The sequence below is a fragment of the Varroa destructor genome, unplaced genomic scaffold, assembly GCF_002443255.2.
Source record: "Varroa destructor unplaced genomic scaffold, Vdes_3.0 BEIS01000004.1, whole genome shotgun sequence".
NCBI lineage: Eukaryota > Metazoa > Arthropoda > Arachnida > Mesostigmata > Varroidae > Varroa > Varroa destructor.
In genome coordinates, this window is record NW_019211457.1 from 17,756,895 (window position 1) to 17,778,595 (window position 21,701).

A 21,701-nucleotide genomic window follows, 5' to 3' on the forward strand; every position below is an offset into this window, starting at 1 on the left:
GCTCAGATTGCTTCTCCTGGAAGGGTCTATTACAAAAATCAGTCTCAATGGTGGCATAACTATCAACAGGAGGAAACCGTCATATTGGACGACTTTTATGGCTGGCTCCTCTGGGATGAGTGACTCAAAATCTGTGACCGATATCCCTACAGAGTCGAAAAAAAAGGCTCCCACGAAGAATTTACAATTACACTATTACCTCAAAAGTTCACCCGACTTCGTGGTACAAATTACTTGGATTTGACCCCGCTTCTCTATTTAGTGATAGCTCACTCGCTCTAATAATAGAACGATGGTAAATACTGAAAATGACTTATCAATAAATTTGCTTAGTGCCGTAAGTTGGGCAGCCAGTCTGGCGTTTGTTTTGAGCCTCTTTGATTAATAAAGGAACCGACCGGTATCCTTCTGATTGACCGAAGCATAATTCACGCACCCGCTTGCTTACACCTGTCTGCTACAGCCGTAGCATCAGCGGTGTTAAAAATTTATAAGCTCCATAACTTGTTTTCTGACGTTGTTTCAAAGAAACAATCTTTGCCTTGCCAGTAATGAGATCTCTTTACCATATTACCGATAGCCTTGTGCACTCTTCAATAACTACTGCTAGCTGGCACTGTTTTCTATGCAGGTCGTTAGTGAACGAAAGCTCACAGCGAAAAGTAAACACTCCTCGTAGGGAATGTCACGTTCCACTCACGTTACGATGTCGTCTGCTCCCGGTTCCTAACTGCTATTTTATCCTTTGTTCACTTACTTCATAGAGGAGCACCGCACATGCGACACGCATTAGGTATTGAGCACCGGTTTTTCAAAGAAGCTTCTCTAAAGAGCGCTGCGAGCCGCTTCAAAGCAAAGTAACGGAACGAGTCAGGTACAGAACGTCTGTGGTTGTTGAAAAGCCGACAGATTAAATATAAGGTCGAAGAATACTTCGAAGTATGCGTGACGCGAAACCCAATGACCTGTTCATTGCTTTTCAAGAACCGAAAAGAGGGTATAGTAGAAAGAACCTATTATCACTGCTTTGGTATTCCCTCTGTACTAAATGCTATTTCCACTTTACTTAGAACGAATAGCATTATCGAATAATAGAACAAAGACGTTCTTCGTCGTGTGCATCAATGGGAACGTTATCACGATTTTACTCACACACATAATGGTTTCTAATAAAGAAATTTGCTTTTGAACTTGAGTGGCGAAGAAAGGTGTACTCGTTCGAGTTCACCTCCCTTTGCCATTCAAGTTGTCTAACAGGACTCGGCTGTAAATGTAGGCCCCCTATCTTCGTGTATAGTTCAGTTTAACGGCATCTGTACTCATTTTGAAATTCCTATTAAGACCTGATTCTTACCAAGGGTACTATAAGAATATAGGAAGAAGATAATCTCCAGTAAATACGCTCTGACTAATTATTGTTTACTTTTTTTATTCAATATACATCTGTCGTGTAAAATTTGCTATCAGAATGTATTTCTAATAAAGATAGCATAAAATAATTCACACATCTAATAAGCCTTTTGATTAGACAATTTTTTTCTGTATTTATCACTATGTTAGAATGCTTCACTTACCGATAATAATTTTAAAAAACTTCATCTAATAGAAATTTAAGATACTCACATTGGAAAGAGATTTACAGGTTAAATAGAAAATCCATTATGTGTAAATCGTAGAAATGTATCTGCCTTTTCTGCTATTCGTTTCGATGAACAAATGAGTAATTATTATCGAAAACATGGATAAACAATAAGGACCGCAATGTCGCTATTATTCGCATAGGAAACGTTACACTACCGACGATATTGCTATTTTTTTAGGCCCCAGGTTTTTGGTATTGGGCAAAAGGCCTCTTGACAATTTGGGTCTTTTCAGCCTTGTTTCCATTGCATCCCTGCTATTTTCACTGAAACAGTCTAGTGACCTTGGCCCATCCTGTGCATCCAGTGATTTTTTCTAGCAGTTGTGGCGTAATTTACTGCCTCTTGACCTGCTTCCTACATCCTTATTATGGCTGCAAGAATAAATCGTTTTCGGTGAGACATAGTATTACTATAATCGGCCACTGGACCAAACCATGCACTTTCTGACACAAATCGACAGAAGAAAAGTGCTAAATATGTCGTATAGTACTAAGCTTCTACATAAGTGGCTTTTTATTTTTTATAATTTATAATACGCTGTGTTTTTCAAACATTATATGTATTGTATTCAAAGCTGATTTACAAATCAACTAGTAAAAGAAATACGAAAAAAAATCTTACGAACCTTGTCCATTTTTGCTAGTGCGTTGTCCGCTCCACGCTGGGAACTCCTACTCCACAATATCTTGCTGTCTGGCTAGCTGTCTCTAGAAGCTTCTCCTACAGCCGTTAGGTTATCCGGAGGTAGCGACCTATGTTCAGCTCCTATTATTCATCTACACAAGCCCACAATCGTTTAAGGATATGTTCCTTCACATTTTAGGTAACGAAGAAGTCGATAGACAATACATCTTCTTCATGACACGAGGACTCAACCTGAAGCAGAAAAATTGGGGGTTTAATAAGGGACACAAGTGTTTACTTCACTAGTGTCTTAAGTTTCGTAAGTTGTGTGAAGAAAAAATGCTCCTAATCATCAACATAATCGTGTTTTTGTTTTATGTAAAAAGTTATTAGTTCTAACACGTTTCCTCTTTCGCGGAACGCTAATCTTCCAGGTGTAGGCCTCGGGCGAATAAATATCGACAGTGTATCCGAATCGTAGAGTCCGCTATAATCTCAACGTACTGACGGGTAGCTAAAATTTTGGCTAGTAAAAGTAACTTCATAGAAACCCACTACACACGAGTGCATTAAACACAAGAGTAGCTGGACTTGTTCAAGTTAGACACTCTGAACTTCGTAAGAAGGCGAAAAAAAAACCCTTTTCTGAGTTGAGTCAGTTCGGCAAATGCAGACACTATGCCCTACGGAGCTTCAGCCTGGAATATTCAGGTAAGCCTTTTATATAAAACTGGAAAAGGAATAGTCGGACAAAGGAAAAAGGCCAAAAAGCGGTTCCTCTATTCTCTTCGTCAAGCCTTTTACGGACAGCAGGACAACTAACGGCCGACCATCCTTTGCTCTTTTAAAGCATGCACAAGAGAATATCTTCAAACAATCATTCGTCTTCTACAACAAGCTCTTCAGATGATAGCTTTCGGACTCTTCGTATCTTGAATTAGGGTTTCAGTTTGTCTATATTGTTCACAACGGCTATCGTAGAATATCTTTTGTCAAAGGTACGACAAATTAGATTTTGTGTATAAATATTATCCGAAATTAGTTACCTATTCCAATTAAAATTATCCTCAGACATAGCGTTATTTTGCCTAGATCGATTTCACTGATCTCAGACAGAATCTCAAAAAAAGAAAATATCTATTCTGCAGGTCTACCGCAAGATGATTGAACAAAATCATAGACCCACTTTGCCTCTATGTTCGTATTCGATTTTTGCATAAAGCAAACGAATTTTCGATAGTGATTTCCTACGAAGTGTACAAGCAACAATACATAGAAAATATACATGCATATATATATAAAATTATTTTTTGTTAGCTTTGTACGTTCTTGTGTCTAGGGGAGCCTATTCTTATCGTCCTATAAAACGAGGCTTCCCTACAGGTCGTGCTTCGACAAACACTCGCCCTCGTTTTGAAATACGACAGCGCATAGAAGGTCCTTGCACTACACTAGACCTTTTTTCAATTGATTCTTTAAATTTAAATTAAAAAAACAATTAATGGCGTTGGCAAAAGAGCTCCTTTCCATATCCCCCCTGGGGCGCGTACCGAGATGTGATTAAACAGAATCACGTCTGAATACGCGCAGTGTACTTTGAGATCCTAAAAAAAAACTTACAGCTACCTTTCTTCTTCTTCTACCAGGTTCTTTTACCAGGTTATGTGTGGATTTTAGGTAGCTGACGGGTGAACCCCAATGAGCGCGGCAACCATCAAAGAAGTACGGTACCTGTACGATAAATACTTCGAGAAGAACACAGTCAAAACAAGTGTCTAGGCACAAAAGAACAATTAACGTATTGTGTGACCATCAATGGCGTTTTGGTGAAAGAAGTCAGCAATGATGAAACCGGTGCTTGAATCGCTCAGCTGTTGGCTAAATTCTTTCAAATCCTTTAATAATCCTTCAAATAATTAGCAATACCTTTTTTTATAGTGTAATTCAATATAGGTTATTTAGTAATAAATATAGAGCTCATACCGCACCTCTGTCTGTGTTTGTTTACTATAAGGCAAACCTAAACATTGGCTGCATTTGGCGATAGTCTGCGTCACTTAGTCGTACATGATACGACAGATGCCGTGAAAAAAAAACCTAAATATGCTTACATTTTGCGACGACTAAACTGTACATCCATCTGGGCCACATCTTCGGTACGGGACACGGGTACATCGTATCAGGTTTAAGCAAATTTTAGCAGGGCCTGACGTTATCAAACAGAACACGTTTAATACGTCCGGTTAAATTTGCGATCTGACATTTGATTTAGCGCGCCACTCTGTGTCGCTCTCATCGACCAAACGATAACCAAGTTGTGTTATAAGTGAGCCGCAGGTATTTTGAATTTCTAGAATATTTCGAAATGACAGCATCTGTTTCCATTTAGAAGCGACGTTCTTTGAATATCTTCGAGTTGAAAGTGGCCCATTGTGCGAATCATCATCTGTCGTGTGAGAGAGCAGGTACTTTTCTGTTGACCGTCCGTATTTTAAACCTGGCAAAAAGGTGTGTAAGGACACATGCACAACACGTTAGGTCGTTGTATGTTGTCTCAGACTTCGTTAACAAATTCGTTTTATTTCGACTAAATTAACGAATTTAAACAGAAATGCTTGTTCAACGTACCAAGCCGCTCGAAAAGTCGTCGAGTTTCGTTAAAAGGATCTGAGGCGAACTCTTCAAACTTCACTTGAATTACGTCGACTCCGTTAAAGAACTTTTTAAAATTCTCAAACACTTGAACGTCTTCGGAGATTTCCGAACATAAGGTGTTACACCGAAACTGGCACCAGCCTAAGGCACTCCTGAAATCATTGATAAACGTCTTTGTCAATTTCGATGCGAAGTAACGAGGATACAATTGTAAACGCAGCGTATCGTTCCCCACTGCTTTTGAGCGAACGCGTCGAAAAAAAATAGACACGAGATCAAATACAAATCAATGCAATTTATCATTACGAGCACAACATTACTTCTAAATTAATATAGTTTCTAATATCACACTTGTACCTAGTCGAGCGGACAAAAACAGTGAGGTTGTCACAAGTATTTATTCCGCACAAAATCAGTATAATTGATCATTTCGAGACATAGGCAAGTTGTACGGTCTACTAAAGATGCAGTCTTTGTCCGCGTAAAGCTCCCGCGTAAATTAACGCTGCTCACTCGCTCGTCGTCGGTAATAACATGTAGGATTGAGCAAATCAGAATAGGGTGACTCAACGTTGACGCGGCGCGCTTTGATGCAGGCGTGTTTAGAGTGCATGAAAATAGTATCAATGGCCTCCATGTCTTTGTTTATGTTCGGCTCATAAGACGATGACAATCAGAGAAAAAGCAGACAATAACAATTTAAAGTTTTGTAATTACTTAGTTGAAACTCTAATAGAGTCGAGACGAGTAGCTTTATTAATCTGTTCATAGATATGAACGTTTAATGGTCATGAAAACGGAAGTTCAGGCTAGCACGTAGTTAGTTTTCGTTACAACGACATGGCGATGTTACGTGCTTGGACACCTAATGCTTTAGAAGGCCCAGCTTTTTTTTCGTTAGGTCACTTCGAAAGGAAATATCACGTAAGTAAATTTCGTCCTTGAACATATTTATTAGAAAAAGCGCGACAGCAAACACGAGTACAAAATTGTTAACCATCGGACGGGTCGGGACGGGTGAAAGTTGATCGAGTCGAGTTCTTTTAGACATAGAAAGTTCCTTCGAAAAACACCTACTGCTTATTGTCAAGATGAAAAACCCGTTTCTCCGAAAGCTTGTCCTGCTCCCCTCAATAAAATATAAGGCTTGTAAAGGCCATCCGGTATATGAAGCTCATCGTAGAATTAAAGGAACCTTTCAGCGAAAAAGCCGCCCAAACCATGTGTTTTCTTAGTGGCTATCATACCTAGGTAGACGTGATTGCGCCTTATAGTAATACAATGGCTAATGAGGCAGCGTCTCGATAAGAGGGACGGCTCATCGATAGTCAGGGTCCATTACTAATATATATATATATATATATATATATATATATATATATATATATATATATATACGGAACACGGAGCAGGGTTTTTTTACTAAATTAATATATAACAGGGACAAAACCCTTGTGGAAACCCAACGCCTTTAATATGAACGTATCACGCTAAGAAAAGGCCACCGGCAGTGCAAGTCCTAGCAGCCTTCAAATTTCCATATTGAAAAAATTACACTAACTTCTTGTCCCTATGTCGCTCGTCCTTTGATAATACTTCAATGTTAATTTTAAACGAATCAAATTTAATTAATAAAAATTATAAAAATTTAATGTTCTAAAGGAACATAAAATAATCATTATTTGGCCGTTAATGTGGGCCGTGTGGACTTCTGCTACAGATCTTAAAATCTACATAAATGGCTACGACGGCATAAGAATAAGGAGGAGCTGTCCAAACCTACAATCTCGTTTGCTCGTAATCGAATGAATGGGATATTCTAATATCTGCTTTAACAAACTGGTATTTGTAATCAACATTTGAATATGGCTAATTAGCACGAGCCAATATATATATTCTGAAAGTGATTGAAAGCAGTATTAAAAAAACTCGCTGTGTTTAAGTAACAGCTCCGATTATCCATTCAAGTTATATGGACAGAGCTTAAATGACAGCAGGGGATCAATGAAAGCTTTGTCTTTTCAGTTTTACTTGCACCTGCGTTCATCACTAACGATCATAAAGACGAGTAAAAAAAAAGCCCCGCACATCGACAAACACCACGCAAATCAATTGTTAAATTTTTCTTCTATATATATATATAAAGTAGCTTTATTTACGTAGTACTTTCGTCATAAAATGCCTTCCACAAACAACACAGTCTCGTTGAGAACGACGTTAACAAGATCGTGTAGCCTACTCGTTCTATGTACCATAACGTGTGGAACACGTTCGAAACGGACCTCGGTGCAAATTTACTACTTCCAGCCTTCCCTTAATATTGTCACCGCGAAACTGTTGTTATTCATCTAGCTTGTCATGACACATAGTAATTTACTAAGCTAAACCTCCGCTTAAGCACGCGCCCATCTTCCTGTGTCGCTAGATGTTAATCCAGACCGCTCACGTCGGTTGATTGAGGTCAGCATAGGGAAACGGTGTATAAAATATATGGGTGAATGGCTCTCCTAAAGGAAGTTGTCAACTCGAAATAGGATCGAGAGCGCCCAGTATGAGAGGATTGCTTCGTCTCTAATAAACAGCCTTGAAGCATCGTCATCCGAAACAATATGCGACGTCTTGAGAAAGCCCAACGGCTTTCATTGTTCACAGTCTGATCTAATTCGAAACAGTTAGTTCTTACCGTGGCAATCCAGATTAGTAATTCAACATTTGAACGTTTTACGAGCCGGCAATGTTCGAACAACGTCAGCGTCAGTTGAGTACAGACGCGTACGCTAGCTAGAATTAAGACCAATATCTGCGTCTGGACGGCGAGGTAACCTTACGCATATGTATAGATATAGAATACTTATATTGCTTGATAATTAGAGCAAGATCAATCTTGAACTAGATCCGTTTGCTCTATTCGAAATATACGTCACGTTTGCTGTGAAGTATCGATGTCTTAATCGAAACAAGCTAGCACGAACCTATCCCCATTTTTTCCAAATAGAGTACCAGTAAGGGAAACCACTTGCTTTCTTTCTCGATTTAACTCCTGGTCTATTTCCAAAGTCTCCTGCAGACCGTGTGCTTAGCTTTTAGTTAACGCTAAACACAGGCGACATTAAAGAGTAATGCGCCTCAATTTCTAACGAAAAGCTGACTATAAATATATTATATTAGATATATCTGGACAAATTCCAGGTTAGACAGAACTGACTAATCTGATGACATTATACCTGTTCCAAACTCATTCTCTGTCCGGTGATGCTGGTCGGCGCCGTCAAGCCAAATGCGATACATTGATGGTCCTTCTACTTACATCACAGAATTGTTTGTACCTTATATAATGAAGTCCCAGTCGTCTAATTTCTTAACCAATTCGCGGCTAATTCTATTTTTTTTATGTTTAGTGTACACCATAAATGGATTAGGCACTAACCTTGAGGCTATGATGCCGCGTGGGTCCCGAACTAAATGTACTATTGTGGTCGTATTTGTAAAGTCCGGATCTCTGGCTATCAGTTCTATTGTCTGGAGCAGCGGTAAACGTACCAGTTTCATCACCTACGATATGTCAGGGGAAAAGATTAGAACGAACATGATTCTTATCGTTGCCAGTTGACGGGTCGTGTTTTACGGACCCCAAATCTCGTTACGATAAAGGGCCCATTTTTAGTGCAACAGTCACATAAAAACTATTCTCTATTTTTCTATCGTATATGTTAGACCCCATGAAATCCTCGTAAGGGACCGGTATTTAGAAATAGTGAAACGATCGCAAATTAACAGGCTTTTTTCTAATCTTTCGTTGCTATTTAACTCGTTCGAGGTCGAAACGAATCGTTCCAAAGGAACAAATTTGTCACAGCTTCACCAAAATCTGAGCCATACCTCTGAGCGGTACTACGAATAAATGAGTCAAAAGTGCGTAAAATGGTTCTCGCGACCATTTTACAGTGTTTTGATTCTATTAAATTAACGCTCCAAGATATAGGTACTTTTCGAAATTATCAAGGACCCAATGCATTTATCCGTAAACGAACAATCGAAACGAAAAGATAAGTCAGCAGAGCCTCGAATTAGGACCTAAACCAATTAAAAAAAGAAGTGATATTCGTAACTGAAAATTGAAATTTAGTGGCTCGAGCCCGAACCGCGTTGTGCTAAGTCCTTATAGTTGATAAAACATTCATTGCGAATAGAGGAAAAAGGCTTGACGCAAATCTTTTCGTCGACCCTCGAATCGTTACCTTCTGCTAGCATTATACGTTAGCATTATATCACGGCGCAGGGATTTGACGCGATTACTACAGCCACACTCGCCGTTAAGGCTTAGTTTAGGTCCCGAGATACGATTTTATGTTATAGAAATACATGTTGAAGGACTCCGCATCGGTCCGCTTCTTTTACATGACTATACTCAATAGACACATATAAATACATCTAGTTTTTTTGAGCCATAGCACTTAAGTGAGCGCTCTCCTTATTTTTACTGCGAGAAAAAGATTCGAATCGAAAGAGGTCAAACCATTTTTAGATTTCAACATAATTTACTGATCGTATGCAATAATAATAATAAAGTTGTTAATTTGTTTTTTTGTTAATTTGGTTACGCACATAGTACAGCGCTTGGGGATAGCACGACGTATTAAGACTTTGGTTTAGGTAGCGGCAACGCATGACTACACCAATATGAATCTTTGTACCTTACTAGCTAGCCAATCCTTTTTCTAGACACTTCTTGATGGGTTATAAAAATCCTGATCCATTTCTAAATGACAACTTGTCAATTTTCATGACTAAGGTACTATAAAGAGAGTACATGAGCTTATGGAAGTTGACACATGTCTATAGGCTTGGCATAAGAAAGCCGTCGCAATTATTGAGTTATATATTTGGGCGTACACACGATGATAATTACAGAAATCGAAGAAAAAGCCACACAAGTAGATCTTCGTATAGACAAGGCGCGAAACTGAAAGTGAAATTAGATGTAAAACGAACAAATTAAATAATATAATGTCTGACGCGATTCGCATACGGAGTTACGTCGGAAGCTTTAGATAATATTACCACACGTAAATGCAGAAAAGATCAGCGCAAAACGGAATATGGAAGTGTTGAATAGTCATTTATTCAAAGTACTACCGAATGATCCTCACGGTTTTTACGCTATGCAGCCTAGCATCGACGTGACACAAAATGATCGAACCTTATCGGTGGAGTCCTTCCAGGTGGCTAAACCTCGCTGATCCGATATAACTGGGCCAGATAGGGGTAGAATACGATGCGTGTCGTGCCGACGATAACGGATTCCTTGTATAAACACAGCAACGACAAATTGCGTCAGCTGACCGGCGAGGACTAGGAACTAGCACGCTAGACTAGGAAATGGCGAACTTCACCGACATAGCTACGCGGAGTCACGGGTTGTAGCGTGAGTAGGCATTTCAAGCAAAAGATTAATTCGACCACTTTTTGATATTACAGCAACCGGTGCCATTCGAATCTATTCGAACTACTGCCAGAATCCGTTTTGTTATACATTAACTTTAGAGTAAGGGTCGAATTTTGTTTTCAGTAGATTGGAGCAGTAGGTTGTCATCCTGATAACAAAACAGACCTTAGCAAAGATCTTCGGGAAGATGGGAGGGCCGAACAGGCCCCGTTCATCAGAAGTGACGCCGATAGACGTTTTTGTCGAGATACCTTAAATATGCCAGAAAACCAGCGATACTAAAACATTTAAAAACGCGCCGCAACATCCGAGTGAGTTTTTGAGTCGATAGCTTACTATTACTAACAACGTATTAACCTGAACGGACCTCTGCGGTGAGAAGAAACGTTCTGCACTCTATATGATCATTTGTAGTCTGCAAGGTTTCATAACGTTTATATCCGACATTTTACGTGCAGTAGTAACGTGGTTAGCTGTCACAGCTAGGGCCATATGAGGTAACCTACGTCCGAATCTGGGTATAGACACACTTCATTTATAGCTTGGGGCTCAGCAGAAACACCGAATGTAAAATTTAAGTTATTTCTCATTGTTGACATTTTGAGACCTGTTTCGATAAGAATTATTCCTCGCTGAACAACACCCCCCAGCCAGTTGCACGATTAATGCACAACTACCAGATCTTATGATGGACTAACAAATAACTAAAGTTTTTCTCTGGACCAGTCATAAATTTGCCATAAGTAAAGGATATTTAATTTGCAGGTAGCTTATTTCTTATTATAGTCTTCCTGTAGGGGCTGACAAACGCGCCAGATAAACGTTGTGCCTGAACATACTTCATATACAGTACTGTCACATAAAGATATTGCCAATTATCTATCAGTTATAATTAAACAAGTTACGATTAATCATTTTCATTGTACATTATAGGAATGATCAATGAGTTCACAAACGAACTGCCCATCCACTAACAACAACGTCAACTTACTTCGACGTCAGCAGTACTTAGGTCCATAGACAGCGTTACATTATGCCGTTAGCTTATTATATCTGGGGAAATGGTTAAAATTTCTAGAAATCGTTGCCGTTACGATTAGCGGGCGACAATAACCTTAGCCCAAATTTTGAATCGTACAATTTTTATCCAGTTTAACTATCGTGAATATAAGTATCTGTGTTTCAAGCCTTGGCTAAACGCAACAAGGAAAACAAAAAGAAAAAAAAAGAAAGCACGAATACTCTGCATATCTTAACGGCTTCACTCAATCGAAGGCTTCTTGGAAACATTCTGTTATGCCTCGTTGCCAGCTAACTATAAACGTGAATTCGATATCGCGAGTTCCTATGAACAAAGGAAAATAAACATCTTCCTATGTTAATAAAAATATCTAAAAAGAAAAAATAAGTAAAAACCTTCCGTGACGAACGATGACATGGAAAATGCGCATGTTAAATATTCCGGTCGTGAAATGGTGCAACAAAAGATGAGGCTGATAAATAATGTAAAGTATGTTGAAAAAATCTGAACGACTGCCTGCGCAGAACGCACACCCGTTGCACAACTAGTACCTGAAGGGGGCGGCTTCGGCATAGCTTTTCCAAAAACTCTGTGTTTCGGCATTTTCTAATGTTCCTGCGACATGCAAGTTTCAGGACCGGATTTCGATTCATAAGAAAACCCTTTTTGTATGTCAGAAGCCAGCTGACGTAGTCGGGTATTTCCGTGAACTCGCAGCGTAGTATATGTTGCAACAAATATGCTGTTATCTGATGTCCTGTTCTGGAAATATTCACTACCAAACACAGAGAGAGAAAATTAATAGGCTGCTGTTCGAATATATTTTTTGTTATCTCTTGTATCCAAAAATTCATAAATGTTTTTGCACAGTCAGCGTGGCAAAACCGGCATGTAGAACGGCGCGAAATTTAATTAACAGAAAAAGGTACAGAGGTCGCCTAGATAAATCGTGTCGAAATTATATGATTTTTCTATAATGTTGATATTACATAATATCACGTATATTTTTTGGCATTACAACAATGAAGTGCATTATCCTGACAAACACATCAAGTAGTCATGGAGTAAGATATGTATGCGCTCTAGATGCTCTATAGTGTACGGCTGCGAATAGTGCTAATCTTCTGAAATTTTCAATATGAACAAAAATGTTCCCTGAACTGACGTCATGTCTTATAAGACATACGTAAATGATAAAACCACATCAACTCTGGAGAAACTATATCGGAGAGTGGGTTCGATCCTGTCGTTTCCCTCTGTCGCTGTATTTTCCCTAGGAAGATTTTCGCAAAATTTTCTGTCAAAGTCTGAACTATGAAACTTGGGAGGCAAAAAAACTTTTTGAGTCCTCTTAAGTTAAACAATTTTTTCGAAGTTCGACACAGTAACGAGCAAAACTTTCTCGCTCTGTATTTAGAAACGCCGAAAATTTCGTTATGAAATGTATGCTTCGGTTTTTTGCTTTTCAAGAAGATTTCATTTGTATAGAAAGAAGACAAGAAAGTATCGTCAAAAACCATAATGTAACTAATGTTGACATTATCTTCCGAATTCTGCGCAGAATGGCATCGTTAAATGAAGGACTTCGCCACCCCTCAAGTAGAATATAACTCAGTGGACGACTAAAGCGAACTAACACAGTAAATGTTGTTTCATGCGCAAAACGGTGTTATTTACAAACAACCAATTGTCCCGCTGAGAATTTCCACAGATACAATTGCTTACTTAACAATTTATGCTTATAACAAGCCATGCCTCGTAAGCCAGTTACACTACGTCCTATTTATGCGAATTGTTTATATGAAAACGTGAGCTTTTTTTACAGGTTAAAAATTTACCTCATATAAACATGTTAGTCATGGCACAACAGCTTTGCGTTTGTTAACTAAATCTAGTATAAAACCGTGTGAACCGTAAACGTAAAAATGAGAAATATTGAAGGGCGCTTACCTTCGATAGAACCCTTAATATTTCTCCTCGCTTTTTTTCGAAATCAAGGTGATCCTTATTTGCGCGGCGTGGAAAAAAATCTATATATATATATATATATATATATATATATATATATATATATATAAAGCGTTTTTTCTCCTGTTTGAATATTTAGAACAATTGAGGAATGTTTAGACACCCATCGGTTGATTTTATAGTCGATTTAGATAGTTTTTTTAATTGCCGACTAGAAGAAAAAATAATGCTCAAGTGACATGTGTTGCATCATTATTACTTTAGATTATTTTTAATCCTCATTGTAGAAGGAAGTTCTCAGAATCACCTCTTCGGTATAAGACCAAGGGGCTGTCCGTTTGCAAGGGGCAATCCGAGTGAGTTCTGCCGGATTTATTCGTCGTTTTTGTAATAAACTCATGTCAAACGAAGCGATATAGCGACCATACATGCGGCCACTTACCTTTCCGAATTCTGTGTGTTCCACTTATATGCAGTGGCTCGAAGTGGTAAAAGGAACTGGGAGGTGTTTGTAGAATTTCTCCGAGAAACGAGCTCCCTGACCGGAAATAGGCGACAATTACAATTCGACGGATCTTTGTCGGAAAATGGCTCTCATGGCTTGCTTGATCGATTGGTAATTGACCAACAACCTGTTTCACGGCAAGAGGGATACGTAATTGGCACACCCTAAAGCACAGTGCATTATATAGCTAGCAAGTATTTGACACAAACGAATAATTCGCCTGGCTTAACTAAAGTATTGCCTAATTATGATATATTATGTAGATTTGCATCTAATTAACCGTATCCTAATACATTGTTTTTCATACACAATTCATTCAGGACATTAGCAGGACTGGTCGTTCTTGATAAAGCCCTTGCTTTTAGTCAATATAGTGCAAACAACTTGAATGGCTTCACTAAATGAGGCGCCTCTCCTCGCCCACCTCGTCTTGTGTAGTCCCCTATTTTGAAGTTCACTCCGCTCAATAAATCACCGAATTAATTGTTTCTAAATTACTAATTACCATAGTTCGATTATAGTATTCCCGATGAGGTTCTACAAGTAGTAGAATTTTCTAGAAATTATCAATTGCCGTTGAATAAACGGCATAAGGGCAGATTTATATAAAACGAACCAGCTATTTTACCAGCGTTTGCTGAAGTTCCAAGAAAAACTATAAACTCACTGAGGTCGGCTACCTTTAGCAGTGATTCGAAGAGGTTGTCTATATTCCTTTGACGAATTACTTTATCATGCAGCGCACCATATACAGACGTTCTCTTTGCAGCGGAAGAATGTCCAGACTTAAAAAACAAGGCGAGTTAGATTAGCCGTCACTAAGATAGCCATCTTTGTTATTATTATGTAAATTATTAGATAAAAATAGAACTTTGATATTGGTTATATTTTGTCGTATCGTAAGAGGAAGAAAAAATACATGAAGTCAGTGTAGGCAACCGGTTTTCAAATTCACACATTTATTGAACCTACTAATGTTAAAACCGTAAAATATCAATGTGTTCTTCTTAAAAAGTCCCGGAGCTAAGTTGCTCTTCCAGCTTACATGCTGTATTTTTTCGTCGGTAAGCCTCGCAACTTGAATTACATAGCGATTCAATCAATAGCTACATTTGGCTATAGAGGAACAATAGGTAAAGACATCATAAAGGCATGCTTGTTCGTTCTTCAAAAACAGGGGATTTAACTTTTTGCGGAGTGCTTTCGCATTTATGAATAGTGTTTACTTTTCATCTCAGCGCTACGATTTGCACGAGTCAGAACTAGGGATCGTTAAAATAGTATCGTATATTCATGTACATTGAACTAATTTTTAAGATGAAAATATATCGAAATCGTTGTGTCCAGTACTCTACACAGAGCATTAGATGACAACTTCTACATGCCATATGTTCTTGGCTTGTTATTAACTTAAGTCCAAATAAGTTTATATGTACGCTATTTATGCTATGATGCGGTTGGCATTTTAAATTGACGTGGGCTGGTGAGCTAAGCTATTGCAGCATTCAGTAAATTTTTATGGCGTTTAGAGCGTTTAAAAAATGAACATTTGAGATTTAAGTTGCTTCAAGTACTGCTTCAAACGGCCACCTCTCAGCATGAAACGAAGTGTCTAATGCCCAGTTTTGAATCTAGCTTACCACATGTTCCCAACTTTCCTAGGCAAACACGCTATTACTGCATTACCGTACACCTAACCAAAACTTGTTAGAAGTTCCGGAAATGCCTGATGCACATGGGTGGCCGGCGTCTGATGTAACATTTGCAAACTCTACCCCCTCCCCCCTCAGCCTCACCCTCGTCCTCACCCCGAGATTTGGGACTGCGCTAGAATTTTAATGCTTCCGAAAACCCGTTAACAATCAGACGTACCTTATGTACCTCTCGTATCCCCGGCATGAACCTGTTGTCACTTTCTGGCCCATCTGTGATTGAAGCAGAATTAGAGGATGTGTCCAGTTTAGATTGTTGTTGTCATTAGTCTCTCCGTTCAAGGCAGTATCGATGAATACTTGTGAGCATCTATTATCCTCCTCACCGTACCAACCAATAGTGCCATCTAGCGGCGTATAACTAGAACTAGTGTGAAGAGAAATAAACAAACAATGACACAATACCCATAAATACTGGACATATTTATTGGAAGGTGTTTTAATACGCTTTGCCTAGTAGAAAAGACGAAATCTCACATTAGCATTCTTGACAACGTAGAAGCAAATACGTCCATTCGCATTGTCGTTTGGCTTTTCAACGTTTGCAAAGGTTTGCCGTGCAATCAACATAATCTACCAGTTGTCTAATGCCAGTATTCCAATAAAGTTCTACCTTCAGAATTAATATAAATAATTTTGGTAGCCGTCGTATAGGTTAAATGTATTATTTATATCTTTGCGCTGGCACAAGGGTCATATCGATCTTCCGAAGCAGTTTTCTGCGAAATTCGTAATGACTGTATCAGTGGCCTTGACTGTTGAACTTGATGGAAAACGGGTTCATGCTCATCAGTCTGCTTGCTGCCTTATGATCTCAAAAATAGCAGTCTACAGTTATGTCCTAAGTACTTTTATGTGTTAACGTGAAGGCCTTAGAATACTCGACCGACCTTAGGCACAAAGGAATTTAACTGGCAATGCTATATGTATCGGTAAGCTATTGCCCCTGGGTGTTGAAAGAACCTCGGGGGGAAGTTTCAAGCAAGCTTCGAGGAGCCCAGCCTTCTAGTAGGCAGCTTGTCAGAACCAATTAATTGACGTAGCTATCGATACGTCCTAAGCCTGACCGTGTTGGCTATGAGCGTGCAGGTTTACTTGTTCTTCTCGAAGGTTGCAAAAACCAGCACATTTAACTGCTTTCCATCAATCTGCGCCACAAACAGTGTTGAATATTATATAACCGAAACTATGCGTTTATCCTTTTGATTAATTACTTTAATGGGAAAAGCAAAAAGGAAAGAACGGTCCTCATTGAGCTTAACACTCTGTCGCAGCTGATGTGTAAAGCCAAATTTCCGATTTTCATATACAGATTAGTATAGTATATATATTAGTATAGTATATATATATATACACACACATATATATATATACACGTATATATAGACTAGAAATTATGACGAACTCTTCACATGCTTATGTGAATCTGCTGCAATCTATAGACGCTGATTGTATAACTGTGAATTTGTATTATTACTGCCGCTCGTTTCACTCGTATTTTTTTTTTCGTCATACGTTCGTTTGTTATCAGTTGTTTTCGCTTCCTAATAGCGCAAATGATCGATGATTCGAATTTGTATTTTGGTTAGCACGTCTTCAATACGCACTACACTTCAGCATCAGCCATCAGAAGTACTCATTAGCAAATCATGCCGTCGCTGAGATAGCCGCAAATAAAAGGTTGCAAGGTAGGCCAGAGCGCGAAAATAGGTCGCGTTTCATAAAGTGCCGCTAAATCTTAGCGCTAGACGCTGCCTAATGTGTGTCTATCGAGGGCAAAGTCGCTCCTCATTGTTGCCATCCAGGCTAAGCTACCAACAACATCGTACGTGGGACCGACTAACTTTTTTCATTGGTTTTTAACACTAGACTGATGATAACATCCCCATATAAGCTGACGAAAAACACTGTGAAACAAAGGGCTAATATCGCGTTCCAACTACGGCGCGGTGACATCACCAGTGAGTACATCTGAAATAAAATAATCATATTTTATCAAGTAATTATCTCTCTTTTATCGAGTAATTATCTCTCAACATGACCTACGATCTACGAAATCTATTCCGTAACACGCAAACATCCGAAGGCCCGAAATACACTTCTCAGAAAATGAGGAAACAGCCGTTGGCTACGAGAGGAACGTCTATCGACCAGTGAACATTGAAAAATAGTGTATTAGGCAATTGTGTTGTTTGAAATCCTCTTTTAATCATGCAGTAAAATATGATAAATAGATATTCCTTTATACTCGTAAGTAGCAAGCGTTAAAGCTAGACACCCCTACTATTTGCATGAGTGTGCGATCATTAGACGAGTGAGTAAGGATATTTACGTGGATTTATATGGAGTACTATTTACATTGGATTTTTTTCATCCATACATAGACGGTCTTGAAAGCGTAATGTAATACCTTCAGTTTATATCTGTCCATTTCTATATATGTTTTCATCTGTCGCAACCGAAAGGCAACCAACGGCGGAATTAAATACCCCTATTTGTTTCACCTGCCTACTTATGGAGGACTTATGTCGTCGAAAACAGGCCAACATTAAAAGTTCGTCTAAAAGATATACAAGTCCACTTCGGATTCAAACTCTCGCGACTCGTTTCCATAGTAACAGTTTTTGCCTTCTTTGCGGTGCCTCTAGTTTGCAATGAACACTCAAACTGTTCGTGAGAGCTTGTAATCCACTCAAATTTGTGGTGACTATACATTGGCTGTCCACTATTCCGATTAATCTGCGATATAGTTTCTGCAAATATGCTTTTGGACACGTACGCAATATCGAAGCCATCATTATATATAGATATGCCACCAAATCTTAGGTTGTTTATGCTCGATTCCTAAAGTTACTTAAAAACAAAATTTTTATCGGTTCTTTAGAATTTCGCTCCATGTTTCCTTCGACATAACCGCCGTTCCGGAGATTCTAAACCGATCACAAGCACACAGTAATGTTCTTGTTGTGATTCTGTGATTGTCCTATTTGTAGCATGAGTACGTCGTGGTGAGACTTGTTGTACTGGGTCCACGGTACTCCGTGTGTAGTAATCCGACGAGTTCAAATCTGGCCTGTTCGGCGGCCATATGCGTTAACCCCGAAACATTCGTACGCAGCCAGCGTACGCATTGGTGAATGAACTGGTGCACCACTTTATTGAATGACGTGTGGTCTCTCGCTTCAGCCATCCACGATCGCCCAGGAGGCCTGTTTAGTGATTCATTTGCATTTCCGGAAGCAGCATTGTCGTCTGACGCCTGTTTCAGTGCACGTCACATTCAGAGCTGCCGTTGGCCGATGATATGTTTCTACTTACAATAGGCGTATCCTCCAAAACGTGAACAAATAAATTCTTCGTTCTCCTACCTCAACTTCGTCTGCGGCCACACACTCGTATGTCTATCTGACTTAGCCGAAGATTTCTTGGGTCGATCGGGATCATTTCGGTTACGCTTCCTCTATCACGCAGAAATTAGATGAGATTAGCCTGCTATTTTTTTTAGCCATGACGAGCTTCTTGTTTTATTATGAAAAAAACTGTTTTTTGTTTGCAATTAGGAGGTAATTAACAATTTAGACGGCATGTCTTCTCTTCATTTCCACCTAAAAATAGGATCGATTTCAATTGACGGTATTTGCTTGAGTTCAGGTTTCTATACTTCGTTACAATAGTAAGGCTGCGGAAAGAGGAGAAATACGGTTCCTGCCAGCCTCTACAAACAAACGAAGCGTCATTCAACGGACATCAAAAGCGTGCATAAACTGAAGCATCCTACATAAATCTATATAGACTTCATTCTGCCTCAAGAAGGTATGCACGTGACTACGTATTGATTTGGGAATTTGATTTTCAGAAAAAAAACACCTCACTTTAAAGGCCTATTGCGTACGTGCGTCACATCATTGGCATCGTCGTCACGAACTCGATTAACGATCTTCATTGTGGAGCATGACCTATTGTAGTGGCAAACTGTATGGCTTGAAGTTATTCAGTGTATACTCAACGTAATCGGCATTAGGCACGATTAAAATAACGATAGCAATTGATCTTACCTTTGACGTCGATTTAACGTCGATTACAGATATCGGTCACAGATTGCCATTAGGATTTCAATCAAAACCGAGACAACTCAAACGAGGTTCAGACAAACTAATTAAAGCATTCTAGTAGTTCTAGGAACACTTTTTATCACTAAACCAAGAATAGCTTTGATGTTTACTCGTAAAAAAAAACTACTTATTACAGACCTTCATCAAGGTAAATGAACGCCTTAAAATTGATTACACTTCGTTGCTAGCAAAAATTCATTGATGCGAAGAGTACTATAATCGGCCTATTTTCCCACTGTGAAACGTGTTCAAATCTTGACTATGGTTCGACGGATCGGACCAGATCGAAACTCGTTTATGATGTGCTATTTAATATAAAAGAATAAGAACGGCAAGTGTGTTATCTTCAGTATAGTAGAAATGTTCTTCAGTATAGAAGAAACCTACTAAGGTCGAAAAGAGCCGGTATTTCGTATTCTGCTGCCGGCCACTCAGTGTTTTAGTTAATCATCCCGTATTGTTACGTTAAAACAAGAGTTCCCGTATTTTTTTTTTACAAAAAAGAAAGACATTTATTTTCTACTTATATTCATTTATTATTTACCTCTAATGCGTTCCATCAGCATGTTATAATGGTATTATATTCTGAGTGCAATTTCAACTCGAGATAACTTCCTAAAGACAGATGCCCTATGTGGATAAAAACGCATTTTCGACTCCTTCTGTGTTGCGGATCTCGTTGAGACCAAAAAGGTTGTCGAAACAGCCCGAGACATTTACCCTGTGTATGATAACGATGCTATCGCTAAAACAGTGATTTGTCAAGTTAGAAATGATATCTAGGACCTAAAACTCTCTGGCCGACCATCTGAGGTAGTGGCGACGCTCTGAAGCAAGAAGTTCGAGAATTGGCCAAAAAAATAAGCTACAGTTAAAAGGACTCCATTAATCACCGCAGATCTCTTGGATTTACGCAGAACTTTGAAGCTTGAATACCCTATGAACTCTCTGAACCCAAAAAGGAATTACGGCTTGTCACTGTATCTTAACATCTCGCCTGCTACCAAACGTCATGCGGGCACAGTGATCGATTTTTGCACAGAATTGCCACTGGCGATGAGAACTAGGACCTGTGCGTCAACGTAAACCAAAGACCGGAATAATTGGTTTCACAAGAAGAGCCAACGCGCAACGTTCGACCAAACCTTCATCCGAAAAGAGTTGGTGGAATTGCGAGGCCCTGATTAATTGCGTCTTATGGACCAGACAGTTAATGGGAACATTCGCTTTGCCGGGTGCATCTAATCAGCCAGGCTACCCAAAAGAAACGATCCAGCAGATAAAGTTAAGCCAGCATGCTCCCCGAGGGTGCGAGACCACACACGACAAACATTGACAAAACTGTCTTCCTGTCATTCGAATGAGAAGTCTTGCAGCACCCTCCAACATGCTGCGGATTCTGCCCCGACCTTTTTCGTTCATGGGGGGTTCACTCACGTCCGTGGCGTTACTCTCGATACGGATCAACAATTTAAAACGTGATTGGAAAACCCAACGAAACGGCATCCATTATTTGGTGGAATTATAGGAAAAAGTCCTGATGGTGGAATTATAGGAAAAAGTCCTGAATGACTATAGGATATACATAATATAATGATTGATTGTCCTAGGAACAGAAAATATTTTCTAATCGATGAAAAAGCAGGAGTTTCTATTTCCAGTTTAAAATATACCACGCGCCTAATGTCATGATTTAGAAGACGACGTAGTGATTCTTCATTAATCATTGATTGCTATCTTGATTAACGCACGGTTTTGAAATGATAAGACGACGTAGTGATTCTTCATTAATCATTGATTGCTATCTTGATTAACGCACGGTTTTGAAATGATATACATACATGTACATACGGACTTTCACCTTTCATACGGACTATGTCTTTTAAGCGCTTGCGCCGTTCTCAAAAGGGTACCTTTCTGCGATCTGGTAATAATAGAAATGGGCTACTCCTAAGCCTTCCATAACTTTGTTCCATCATGAAATGACTATTAAAGGAGGTAAATTGACCTAACAG

At 39.1% G+C, this 21,701-nt stretch overlaps 1 protein-coding gene and 1 long non-coding RNA gene across 13 annotated transcripts in view; one reads left to right on the plus strand and one right to left on the minus strand.

Moving 5' to 3' along the window:
- Nucleotides 1-21,701, plus strand: part of LOC111249111 (uncharacterized) — a 72,012-nt gene that overhangs the window by 39,649 nt on the left and 10,662 nt on the right. For 2 of the 10 annotated variants that reach the window (XR_015325947.1, XR_015325951.1), the window contains exons 3-4: nt 2,702-2,978; nt 10,145-10,347. This is a non-coding gene — a long non-coding RNA (uncharacterized LOC111249111). Of the gene's footprint in view, nt 1-2,466; nt 2,587-2,701; nt 2,979-3,913; nt 4,255-10,135; nt 10,348-10,491; nt 10,680-11,301; nt 11,958-21,701 lie in introns of those variants that run through there. The other 8 variants (XR_015325949.1, XR_015325948.1, XR_015325952.1 and 5 more) reach the window with 8 other exon arrangements.
- Nucleotides 1,410-19,956, minus strand: LOC111249109 (carbohydrate sulfotransferase 1-like). 3 transcript variants are annotated; one of them, XM_022802494.2, is made up of 11 exons: nt 19,825-19,956; nt 17,419-17,545; nt 15,735-15,787; nt 14,543-14,647; nt 13,800-13,989; nt 11,941-12,164; nt 8,350-8,474; nt 4,896-5,074; nt 4,379-4,764; nt 2,269-2,519; nt 1,410-2,014 (listed from the first exon to the last, which is right to left on the minus strand). In XM_022802494.2, the coding sequence occupies exons 1-9, from the start codon at nt 19,828-19,830 to the stop codon at nt 4,511-4,513; spliced, it is 1,263 nt and encodes a 420-aa protein (XP_022658229.1). In that variant the 5' UTR covers nt 19,831-19,956; the 3' UTR covers nt 1,410-2,014; nt 2,269-2,519; nt 4,379-4,510. The 3 variants fall into 3 exon arrangements, with proteins under 3 accessions (XP_022658229.1, XP_022658230.1, XP_022658232.1); XM_022802495.2 differs by lacking the exon at nt 19,825-19,956 and adding an exon at nt 19,630-19,785; XM_022802497.2 differs by lacking the exons at nt 17,419-17,545; nt 19,825-19,956 and adding an exon at nt 19,630-19,731.

Excerpts from the sequence above, each read along its gene's own strand:
- LOC111249109 (XM_022802494.2), bottom strand. Across the intron at positions 8,475-11,940 it reads GCCGAAGCCGCCCCCTTCAG|GTGATGAAACTGGTACGTTT; the intron begins GTACTAGTTGTG and ends GACATATCGTAG. Across the intron at positions 5,075-8,349 it reads CGCGGCATCATAGCCTCAAG|GAGTGCCTTAGGCTGGTGCC; the intron begins GTTAGTGCCTAA and ends CAATGATTTCAG.